General features: G+C 46.7%; 1 protein-coding gene across 8 annotated transcripts in view; it reads right to left on the minus strand.

The window, feature by feature from the left end:
• Positions 1-12,813, minus strand: part of Tsc1 (TSC complex subunit 1) — a 50,437-nt gene that overhangs the window by 18,523 nt on the left and 19,101 nt on the right. For all 8 annotated transcript variants that reach the window (XM_010627418.3, XM_010627419.3, XM_033759278.1 and 5 more), the window contains 4 exons: positions 12,199-12,351; positions 9,856-10,000; positions 8,497-8,651; positions 8,071-8,144 (listed from right to left, as the gene is read on the minus strand). In XM_010627418.3, coding sequence (XP_010625720.1) covers positions 8,071-8,144; positions 8,497-8,651; positions 9,856-10,000; positions 12,199-12,351 — 527 coding nt within the window. The remainder of the gene's footprint in view (positions 1-8,070; positions 8,145-8,496; positions 8,652-9,855; positions 10,001-12,198; positions 12,352-12,813) is intronic.

A 12,813-nucleotide genomic window follows, 5' to 3' on the forward strand; every position in this document is an offset into this window, starting at 1 on the left:
GCCCCAAACAGGAAAGAGCCAGAGTAAGGCACAGTGTTCATTTGCTTCCTCTGACTGACTCTGGTATTTGCCAAGTGTTCCATAAAGGCCTCGTATTTAACAGAACATTTAAAATAGGAATACCTGCTCTCGAGGAAACGTTCTCTGAGACAATACGGCTCTCTGTCTATGTTCCTAAGGACTTCCCATCTCTATCCGGGCTTTGCACTTTCCGTTCCAAAGTTTACAGGGAGGAGCAGCACAGCAACACTGAGGGTGCCCAAGGGTCCCCCAGTGAAACAGGCCATCCTACACAACTGCTGAGAATGCTCCAGTCTTCCAAGTTGAAAATGTGAGAAAGTACAGAAATGAGAGCATTGGGTGTGGGGAGAGTACAAGGCAGCTTCCTCACTGGCAAGCCTTTCTCTCTCACCCTCCAGGCCACAGCTGCGTCTGCTCCCGTGGTTATGCGCCCTGAGGTGGCCCCTTCCCTGCACTCGGCACCTCCACAAAGTGACCCAGTGACAGCAGGAGTCAGGATGCCTATGTACACAGGAAGACTGATTTCAGACAAGAGAATGAAAATCACACTGAAGGAGGAATATGTTTAAACGTTTTAATTAGTTATATATGTGATGTATTTCCTTAAATCTTACAAAGAATTTTCAGTTTCGGGATCTCTAAAACTGGAGCCTGTAGTTTAATCAGCCGCATTAGTTGATCTGGCACTGTTTTTCTAAAATGTACATAAAACGCAAATACATCCAAAGTCAGTGTCATTTCAGGGTCAGTGAAACACGGGGGTTTAAAGAGGACTGTGTCACAGGGTGACCCCAGGTCTCCGTGGCAACGACTCTGACCCAGCTTCCAATGCTTCCTAAGAACGCGTGCTAAGGCTCACCTCCACTTCGTGAACTTCAGACCTCATCTGCTCACTTCCCTTTAGAGCAGGTGAGGTCTCAGGTCCCTGCCACAGATCTTTTCCTTCCTCCAACGCTCTCCAAGTGCATCCCTGTTTCTGCTTGGAATTCAGAACATCTTTACTTTTGAAATCCATTTCAACAATCGCCCAGACTACGCAGGTGTTGCTCATGGCTGAGCCAGAGAGCCCTGAACGCTTCCTCTCATTGGGTTTACCCTGGAGTTTTAATTTTTCTGTCTTTTCCTTAGTTTTCTGTGTAACTACTGCTAATGCTTCCTAAGCTTATTCTAGCAGTTTTGAAACAATGCTGACGTACATTTTATACAAAGAAATGCAGAAACCTTCCAGGAACAGTCCCTTCACTCCTTGTGGGCGCCTTCCGGAGCCTTCCCCTGGTGTCTGGGCTTCTCCAGGTCACAGGCGGCTGTGATGCTGCCATCCCGACACTTCCTTGCCTGTGACCCTAACTCAGGTCCTCAGCTTCCTGGACTCTGTGTCTTCTTCTTCCTTGATCTCACCCTCACTTTGGCAGAACACATGCCTGTGGCTACCTTGGAATACACGGGAGGCAAATTTGAGTCTTTGCCTGTCTGAAAGTACCATATACCTGTTGGGCAATTTGGCTGAATTCTAAGCAGAAAGCTTTTTATTCTCATTTTTAAAAAGGTTTTTGGCTGGGCGTGGTGGCACATACCTGTAATCCCAGCACTCGGGAGGCTGAAGCAGGAGGATCGCTGTGAGTTCGAGACCAGCCTGCACTACTTAGTGAGTTCCAGGTCAGTCTCAACTACATAGTGAGACCCTGTCTCAAAAAAAACCAAAGGACAAAAAAAGGGTTTCAGAAGCTGACACCATCCTAATTTCTGATCCTTATTAAGTGGTTTGGCTTTCTAGCTCTGAAAGTTTTATTTCTGTGGTCTTCTGAAACTCATAAAACTGAGCTGTGGCATTCTTTTGTCGTGATTGCAATGCACCTTAGGTAGGTCCCTTCTGGAAGCTCAGGCCTTTCAGCTCTAGGGAATGACTTCCTATTATGTCTTTCACAATTTCTTCTTATACCAAAGCTTTCTCTCCTTCTAAGACTTTTTAAAATTGGATGTTGGATTTCCTGCATCGATCATGCTGAATCTGCTCACCTATGACCCATTCCTATCCTTTGGTTCAGTTTCCGATAGTCTCAACTTTATTTTCCAATTCTATAGCTGAAATGTTTACTTTGGCTATCACGCTTGATTTCTAAGAGCCTCACCTCAGTCTCAGAAAGGTGCTCTTTTGCGGCATCCTGACCTTTCCACTGTCTATGGACAAGCACTGTCTGTGTCCCTGTGCTACTGCAGAAACTTTCTCTGCTCTCCATACCATCAGTTTCCAGCCCGCGTTCTCCTCTTCACGTTGACCTGTGCTCACATCAGAGCTCTCCCAAACGCAGGTGCCTCGCCTCGCCTCAGCAAGCAGAATGCTAGAAGCTGAAAGGAGGTGGCCTTCCAGTGAGTAAGGCAGGCTGGACAGATGCATCCAATGGGACAATCTCCCCAATCCCATCTGAGATCTGTCAGCTCAAATGCAAACCCACAGAGAGGAGAATGGGGCAGCACTGCACACGCTGAAAACCGGAGAGTAACAGGCGAAGGGTGACTGACCAAGCCAAGGCAGCGGAAGCCCGGGCAGCCGGTGCTTCAGGGACGGGTCAGCCCGTGGATTCCACAGACTTCTCAGATCCGGGCCACCACAGCGTCCAGAGGTTCCGGAACCGAGATGAGTGGCGAGGGGATGAAGACGACTGACTTGTCAGACGGGGTGAAACTGCTGGAGGCACGCTGAGCACCGGAGGTCCCTTCCCAGTCTACACTTCCACGCAATGGCCTTTGCTCCCCAGAAGTCTGCATTATTCTCTGGAGGGAGCACAATGAGCTTCTAGATGAGACGGGAGAGGGACACTTTCCAAACAAGGAGACGAGCGAACACACACACTCAGAATGCCAAGACGGAGCCGGGGATTTAGCTCAGTGGTTCTGCTGCCTGCCTCACAAGCACAAGGACCCAAGTTCAATCCCCGGTACCAGAATGCCAAGACCACTTGAGCCCTCTTCACCACCAGCCTCTTCCCCAGCGGCAGCCAAACCCTTCCCGGGCTGGAGATCAGAACCCTTTCCCACAACCCGAGCAGCTCAAGAAGAAAGCAACACTGACACCAGCACTTCCTGCAGCTGCTCAGACCCACACACAGTGCTCAAGGTCAACAAGAGCCACTCCACACGCAGAGCCCTCAGATCCCCCGACAACACATCACCAGCGCTTACTTCAGCAGTACATATACAAGCAAACTACCAAAGCCTCAAATATTTAAAAAGAACAAATCCAAACAAAAAAAGAAAGCAGCTTAGAAGAAATGAACTACTCAGGAAAAACAAAACAATAAAAAAAGTCAACATAGCCAAACTCAACTACATAGTGAGACCCTGTCTCAAAAAAAACCAAAGGACAAAAAAAGGGTTTCAGAAGCTGACACCATCCTAATTTCTGATCCTTATTAAGTGGTTTGGCTTTCTAGCTCTGAAAGTTTTATTTCTGTGGTCTTCTGAAACTCATAAAACTGAGCTGTGGCATTCTTTTGTCGTGATTGCAATGCACCTTAGGTAGGTCCCTTCTGGAAGCTCAGGCCTTTCAGCTCTAGGGAATGACTTCCTATTATGTCTTTCACAATTTCTTCTTATACCAAAGCTTTCTCTCCTTCTAAGACTTTTTAAAATTGGATGTTGGATTTCCTGCATCGATCATGCTGAATCTGCTCACCTATGACCCATTCCTATCCTTTGGTTCAGTTTCCGATAGTCTCAACTTTATTTTCCAATTCTATAGCTGAAATGTTTACTTTGGCTATCACGCTTGATTTCTAAGAGCCTCACCTCAGTCTCAGAAAGGTGCTCTTTTGCGGCATCCTGACCTTTCCACTGTCTATGGACAAGCACTGTCTGTGTCCCTGTGCTACTGCAGAAACTTTCTCTGCTCTCCATACCATCAGTTTCCAGCCCGCGTTCTCCTCTTCACGTTGACCTGTGCTCACATCAGAGCTCTCCCAAACGCAGGTGCCTCGCCTCGCCTCAGCAAGCAGAATGCTAGAAGCTGAAAGGAGGTGGCCTTCCAGTGAGTAAGGCAGGCTGGACAGATGCATCCAATGGGACAATCTCCCCAATCCCATCTGAGATCTGTCAGCTCAAATGCAAACCCACAGAGAGGAGAATGGGGCAGCACTGCACACGCTGAAAACCGGAGAGTAACAGGCGAAGGGTGACTGACCAAGCCAAGGCAGCGGAAGCCCGGGCAGCCGGTGCTTCAGGGACGGGTCAGCCCGTGGATTCCACAGACTTCTCAGATCCGGGCCACCACAGCGTCCAGAGGTTCCGGAACCGAGATGAGTGGCGAGGGGATGAAGACGACTGACTTGTCAGACGGGGTGAAACTGCTGGAGGCACGCTGAGCACCGGAGGTCCCTTCCCAGTCTACACTTCCACGCAATGGCCTTTGCTCCCCAGAAGTCTGCATTATTCTCTGGAGGGAGCACAATGAGCTTCTAGATGAGACGGGAGAGGGACACTTTCCAAACAAGGAGACGAGCGAACACACACACTCAGAATGCCAAGACGGAGCCGGGGATTTAGCTCAGTGGTTCTGCTGCCTGCCTCACAAGCACAAGGACCCAAGTTCAATCCCCGGTACCAGAATGCCAAGACCACTTGAGCCCTCTTCACCACCAGCCTCTTCCCCAGCGGCAGCCAAACCCTTCCCGGGCTGGAGATCAGAACCCTTTCCCACAACCCGAGCAGCTCAAGAAGAAAGCAACACTGACACCAGCACTTCCTGCAGCTGCTCAGACCCACACACAGTGCTCAAGGTCAACAAGAGCCACTCCACACGCAGAGCCCTCAGATCCCCCGACAACACATCACCAGCGCTTACTTCAGCAGTACATATACAAGCAAACTACCAAAGCCTCAAATATTTAAAAAGAACAAATCCAAACAAAAAAAGAAAGCAGCTTAGAAGAAATGAACTACTCAGGAAAAACAAAACAATAAAAAAAGTCAACATAGCCAAAGACACAAGAGAATGTGCTGTCTGAAAACTAAGAAGAGCTTGCCAGGCGTGGTGGCGCACGCCTGTAATCCTAGCACTCGGGAGGCTGAGGCAGGAGGATCGCTGTGAGTTCGAGACCAGCCTGGGCTACATAGTGAGTTCCAGGTCAGTCTCAACTACACAGTGAGACCCTGTCTCAAAAAACCAAACAAACAAAAAAAACTAATAAGAGCTCTTAGATATGAAAAACACAGTACAAATGACAATGATTACAGGACCAAAAGCTAAAGGAAAATAGGTCTGCAAGAAGTGGAACAAAAGATAGAAAGAAAAACAGAAAAGGAAAGGAGAGCAGGGTGATCCCAAACTCATTACTGGAAGAACCGGCAGAAAGGAAAACAAGCAAAAAGTAATTCAAGATTTCCTAGAGTTAAGAGCTTCTTCTAGGTTGAAGAATAAGAGGAGACCCACACCAAAACATCACAAGGGAATCTTACAGTACCATGTCGCTATAACACCCTACAGGCTCCCGTAGAAGAAACTACAGAAAATACAGAGGCTCAGGAATCGGAAGGCCTCTGGATTTCCACAGCAGCACTGGCTATAAAATGGCAACAGAACAGCACTTGCAGTTATACAATGAGGCCGGCTCCCAGCCCACAGATCTACCCCGGCCAACCAAGGACAGCCTCCCTCCGAATGCCATTCCACCAAAACCGAGCGACCCCAGAAAGAAGACACGAGACACGGGACACGGGAGATGCTGCCGTTACTGCGAGACCAAGGCAAAGCTTCGGACAGGCTGGCAGCTGGACACAGGCCCAGACGATGCTGCTTGGCAAAGAGCAGACTTGCCAAGAGACGTGCATGCTGCAGACCGTTCTCGAGGCCCCTGCCGCCCCACACTATCTGTGTGGCCAAGGGACAGAGCCAGGTGACCCCAGCCTAGATCATCTGTCTTCAACGTGAGTGATGAGGCTGCTGCTGTCAGGTCAGCAGAGGACACCCGTTTCTGCCCACAGAGGCATTGTGCCCTGACCTAGCCACGCGAGCTGTGAGCAGTGCTTTGTAAGGGCTACTCCCTACTGTCACAGCGCAGCCACGTCTAGTGACACTCCCCACAGGGGCCCGGCCAGACACTCTGACAGGGTGAGCCTTGAGCTTCCCTGGCCTTCCACATGACCTTGCCCGATATCCTCCTGAGAAGGAAACAATGTAGAGCAGAGCAGGCTTTTCTCTGTCGCCAAGCCCCGCTCTGTTTGTGCCACTGGATGTTCTGTCCAAGCAATGTAACTGTTTCTACTAAGGTCTCAAGAGTGTTCTGTTAGCTCCGCCCACCCGCCGCAATGGACATGCTCGCCTGGTAGGTGGGCCCACCTCCATCCCAAGGCCTCTCCACGAGGCTGCTGGCATTGCTGCTGGGGGCTCAGACTTTAGAGTACAAACCCTCTGAATCTGTTGCCAATAAAGGTTCCCCCCCATTTCTCCAAGTGGTGCTTGACTCCTTCACTGCCAGAGACCTTCCAATAGCCGACAGTCGTTAACGCTCGGTTGTAATGCTGAGCTGTTGCACTTGGCTGTGAAACTCCGAGGGGCTCCTCTCCTCTCAAGGACAGTGAAGCCAGACCCAGACTCAGACGCTGCTCCTGCCCTCATCCCAGGGACCCTGCCTCTAATAGTGACGGGACTGCCCTTCCTGAGCCAGGACCAGCTTCTTAATCAGCTTTGCAAAACAAAACAACACACAGAGAAAAATCTACAGAGAGTAACAGAAAAGCAAGAGTAACACCTGTCTCTGAGGAGGGAGGGGAACAGGAAGGAAAAGGTGTTAGGGAATTGATCATGTTAAAGTATGCTGTGACGCCACCATCACAGGCTGCATTTTCCTGGTGCTTCTTGTTTCTTAGAATGACTTCATGCTCTTATCTTTAGTTTCCCTCCCACCAAGGCCACAGCAAGACAGAGAAGTTGAAACCTGTTTCTGCAGAACTGAACCCATAAAAGACAACCTGGCCTGTGATAGGTTAAAACTAGCCCACTCCTCATGAATAAGCAACAGCCCAGCCCAAAACTGATAAAAGGACCTTCCTTTCTTTGTTCTGTTCTTCTCTTCCTCCTCCTCTTCCTCCCTCCCTCCCTCCCTCTCTCTCTCTCTCTCTCTCTCTCCTCCCACTCCCTGAGTAAAGTCTCCAGTCGGACCTCTTGGTGTGTGTGTGGCCTAGGTGTTGAGCGTCACAATTCCCTTTCAAAAGGGTCCCACAAGGACTCCTAAGGTAATGGGAATTTTCTGCTTTTCAAGTTGGGTGCTGGTTACACATCTGCGTGATTATTCAACTTTACATGTACATTCTGTACGCTTCTCTACCCATTGCACATCTCACAATGAATTACTTTAGACCAACTGAGGCTGCATGGTGGCACAGCCGGCAGAGAGGTGAGGCGGGCTGCGAGGGCATCAGGTGAGGAGCCAGCCTTGACAGGGACAGAATGCAGAGGTCACTGTCTGCGGCCTAAAAGTTTCCTCAAAAATGGCTCCATGCCCTCACTGGAGAAGTAGAGGGGATCAGAGAAGAAGGGGGAGAGCAGAGCTGCTTGCAGCTCAGTTCATTCAGTTTCCTTCACTTCCCTCCTTTTCACGCTCAACCTCAGCTCCGCTAGCTGGCACCAAGCCTGGTGTCCTCAAGTTGTGGGCCTCGCTCCAGTCAGGGTGTCCAAAGAACAGGCCTGGGAACTCTGCAGGAGCCAGTGGTGGCTGGGAGAGAAAGGCCTCGGGTAGGTCCTCCACTCAACAAATGGCCTTCTGCAACTCACTTGTTTTCACCACTTACTTCACACAATCCTGGCACCTCCAAGGGGATGGCCCTCCTGGGGCGCTGGGGGACAGGAACTTGCACTGCAACCTCCCTCACTCTGCTAAAGGAGTTTCTAGTTGGACTCCCACAAGCTCCAGTTGTACAAGTCCTTCCAAATGCAATGATTCTGTACACTGAACACTTATATTCCCAAACACTACCTCAACAGGGACACCTCCTGAATCACAATCTCAATTTCTCAAGAGACTCTTAAAACTCCTGTTACTCGTTTAGTGTCTATACCTTCGAGGGTCCAGTTCGTGGTCCTTGGATCCAGTCACTAATTCCGGGTGAATTCGCACATGCTCCATCATTGGCTAGAAGAGTTTGGGTTGACAAATAATAGGTGTGAACTTTTGTGGCAAACCCACACAATGGACTATTACTTGACAATCTAAAGTGCCAGTCATGTTACAATACTGATGGACCTTGAAACATTGTATTGAGAGAAGCTAATCACGGAGGAGTGCACATTGTGTGATCCCAAGCCTTCATCATAAAGACAGGAAGCTGACTAGTGGTTCTAAGGATGAGGCAGGGTTTTAGGAGAAGGCTGAATTTCTCTTAAAAATTTCCCTACATACCACTTAATGCAGATGTTATAAATGTGTAGCCCATCTAGATAGTGCACTAAGTACTACGTCAAAGAAATAAGCAGTTTTAACTTACCTTGACCACTTCTTCAAAAGTCTCCAAGTTTTCCTTCATACTGTAGTGAGAACGCAGAAAGGAGACAAAGCTGCAAGGGTACATTCCATAGAGGCGATGGAAGAGGGCATAAACACTGGCATGGAGATGGACAAGATAGATCTCTGTCACGTGGCCTAAGAAAGGAAACCAGCAAGGACACTCTTAGTTGCAAACAAGTCTGACATGTATAAAATAGATGTGAACATGGAGAGTGCTTTTCTCAAATGCAAACCTGAACACACCAGATGGTCTCTATTTAAAATCCATCAGTGGCTCCCATGGTCTTGGACAAACTTCAGTCACACCCCCAAAAGGAGCCCAACCAAACATTCTTGCGGTACTGAACTACATTCACGATGACAGCCATTCTCCTTACAACTTCTAATCATACTTTTCTCTTTGCTCAATTCAGCATGTATGTCCTGAGGAAAGGACCACCCTACTCAGTTCTCTTTCGCCAGTGCCTTGCATAATGATTGGAGTATAATAAGCGTTCAAGTGTTTGTGGAGCAAACGTTAAAGTTGGGGTGTAGTCTCAAGTATGCAAACTTAAAACTACAGAGGGAAAAAAAAACACCCATTATCCAGAAATTAGAGGAAATTGCTAGGAGTGGGAGAATTGGACAGTTCCATGAATCTGGCCTTACCTAGACCATGAAGAAACCCCGGCTCCTCCATCATACTGGACACTCCCTTCTCCCAAGATCCTACTGAATAAACTGGCATCACATGGCACTGTGCAGTACTGTCTAAGAAACCACACATTCTCTCACAAGATCTTAACGTGTTTCATCCTTTCCATAGGACTATTTCATGGCAACATTGACAAAAGATTCTGAATTTCACGTATAGCTTCTGAATCACTTGACAGAGCTGTGCTACCTGCTGATCTAGAAAAATATCCCCAGTGACCCTGAAACTGGAATTCAATTAGCACACACTACATTTCCTCTCCTCCTCCTACATGTACAGTGAACAGGTTCTCAGAACCGAAGTTTTGTGTTCTGGCACCAAAGACCAGCAGGGTCAAATAAAAATGTTCCACATGTTAGGTCACCTCTGCAACCACACAGATTGAAATCCTTTCAGTTAACGAAAATCAGAAAGGTTTACATCGTAATACTCAGCTTCTGATGACTAATCCTTTTACACCAACAAAATAAGGACAGCATCTCACCAGACATGACTTTTGTACGTGTCTAACTGAACACACCCAAGGATTTCCTCATTTCAGCAACACATTTCACACATTCTGCCCTCACAGTGCAGGACCTGTTGATCAGTAACCAAGGTAGCATTCACCGGGCAGAGCTTGCCAGAGATACAAGGAATCTGTACCTGGTTTTTTCAGACACCATGATGAAAGACGGCCAAAGATATCAAAGAAATCGAGAAGATGCTGCTTTCCAGACTGTGGAATCATCGGTAGCATAGTGATCAATACCAAGACACCTGTTGTGAGGATGACGACGTCAGTGTCCATCTGCAGAAAGGAAGGCAAATAAGAAACACTTGTCAGGCACAGCACTGGGCAGTAGGTGACGTTCTAAACGCTGAGGGATCACAAAACACATGTTCCTCAATACTCAGTTCCAGATCCCTACGGATTTGAGGGGAAAGCACTGAAATGGGCTGAAGAGAACAAGTACTGAGCTGTAGATCTGCTGTGAGGAATCTGGGAGGACCATCTGCAATATGTCCAAACCACCATCACATCAGAAGAGGGCTTTAACTTGGCTTAGAGACTCCTAAGTCCTGAAACCTCAGAATCTCCTACTTATAATACTTGGATAGTGGCACACAAAGTTGTCTTTTAACAGAACACAGAACAGTGCTCTGTTCTCATCCATTCAGTCAAATCCTAGGATGTGTGTGTGTGTGTGTGTGTGTGTGTGTGTGTGTGTGTGTGTGAAGTCAATTTATTAAAACACTACGTGCTGGGAAGTAATTCACTGTGGAGTTATTTGTTGATGCTGTCTGTTTTCCCACTGCTGAAGAAGAGAACCCAGGGCTTCACACTGAGCAAGCATCTACCACGGGGACATACCCCCACACCACTTCACCACTTCGTTTCTTAAAGGACTACCTACAGAAGAGTCATCGGGGAAGAAATCAGAATAGCACTGACAAGTTAATGTATCACTTTCATGGCAGTGGAGAGCTGCAAATAACCTCCTGCCCATACTTTTAGTTTAAATATCAAGTCAACTTTAAGATAAATGAAGGCACTTCACATCAATGGATAATGAGTCAGCTCACGCCTGATACAGCAGCTCACCTGACTCATAATTCAACTACGGATCTTTGCCGAGTAACTGAAATTAAGACTTACAAAATAAGACATTAATCAAAAGACCATGCAGGGTAAGGCACCCCTTATTCTTATTAGAAAAAATATCTATGAATATGGAAATAGTTTTAAATATACTTAATTTGTACATCAACCCCCCCAAGCCTTTTGCTGGGGCAGATATGTGGTGAGCAGAATACACTGGCAGAACTGAGAATATGTAATGGGAATGCATCAGTCCCTAGTTTCAGTTCTATAACCTCAACATTCTAATTGAAGACCTAGATAATAGTCCATACCTAATATTCAATAGGCTCACTCTTTTGCAAAAGATAAAAGTGTTTTGCAATCTGAACTAAATGTTTTGCCTCAAAACTGGACTATCTTCTCAACAATTGCTTTGCTAAAAGAATATTAAGTTGTTAAAACTGTCTGACCAGCATTTTTTTTTTTTTTTTGGTGTTGTTGTTCTTGCTTTTTTTTTTTGGTACTGGGGATTGAACTGAGGACCTTGCACTTGCGAGGCATATGGCAGCACCATTGAGCTCAATTCCCGACTGCTCCTGCTTTTTCTTTACATCAAATGCATGATTTTATGATACCCAACCAAGGTGACTCCTTGGGACCCTAGGCAAAACAGGGGTTTACCCCTGTTGGTGAGACACAAAAATCAATATACATGGTGCTGTCTTAGATGAATCCAAACTACTGTCCTGGAACAAATACTGCTAGATATGTTCACATCTCTGTGAGGCAGAGGCAGTTAATGTCAACCACATTTTCTTATTTTACACAGACAAAATAAGCCTAGGAACTAAAACACATTAATAAAATGCCTCTGAGTATTTCAGCAAACCACTGTCAAAACTAAAACCAAAAGTTCCGGAATTCAGAACCCCCCCTAAAAAAAAGTAGACTGCAACTCAGTAGGACCTATATCAATAAATCTTTAACTATAGCTGCCACCGGAAGTAACATGCTCCTAGGTGTTCAATCTACTGAAAGAGAAATTCCTAAAAGAGAGAATCCCACAAAAATTTTTTTTTGGTACCAGAACTGAACTTGGGACCTTGCACTTGCAAGGCAGGCAATGGCACCACTGAGCTAAATCCCAGGCCCCCCACAAATTTTTAATGGCAGGAAGCCTAGATGGTGATGAAAGCAAAGATACTGGGAGCGACACAACATTGAAGCCATCTGACTGGAATTTTACCTCATTTGCTCAGATAAAAGATACTCGACAGGTGTGGTGACACACCTGAGAATTAGTAACTCTGGACTACGTCACATTAGAGAAACACCTACAAGCTTTCAAATTCTAAAAGTTAACATCCAATTGGCACGCCCTGAGTCACTCAGATCACCCTTTGAAAATTCTACAGACATCTTACCTTGAGACATTTTAGTAAAGAAGGCAAAAGGGGAGCTTGAGAGAGCTTATGCTTCCACGACGGCTGCAGTCTCACCACGTGCCCCAGCAGCGAGAGGACGGATAAGCGGGTAGCGGCTTTGCCCACATATTCATTGATTTTGTCCAAAAGGTGCTGAAAGTGAAAAAGAACGAGGGAAAGACTCACGTGAATGTATGAAGTTAACCGGAACAAAGGCAGTAGTGATGGACTTCAGCCTCCAATTCTCCCCTCTGATGCACAAATCCAAGGTTTTCAAAAGCATGTTAGCAGGGCCAGGGATTTAGGCTCAGTGCTCCCACCACCTTCCTCACAAGCACAAGGTCCTGAGTTCGATCTCCGGTACAAAAAAAAAAAAAAAAGCATTCTAGAGCATTTAATAATAGGTTGAAATTTGTTCACTTGCTCATTGTTTTAACTAAAAGTATGTGTGAAATATTTTTAAATGAACACCATGACCCAAAATTTGAACTAAAACACTTGTCAATGTGGATATAAAATAAAAACAATATGTAAGGTGAGCAGAGGTATGGAATAGCATTTTTATGATCTGATGCAAGTATGTGTGCAAAATCTTCTAAAGCCAAGAGTATTTAG

This window comes from Fukomys damarensis, unplaced genomic scaffold (assembly GCF_012274545.1).
Source record: "Fukomys damarensis isolate Sample0158 unplaced genomic scaffold, DMR_v1.0_HiC HiC_scaffold_36, whole genome shotgun sequence".
NCBI classification, from domain to species: domain Eukaryota; kingdom Metazoa; phylum Chordata; class Mammalia; order Rodentia; family Bathyergidae; genus Fukomys; species Fukomys damarensis.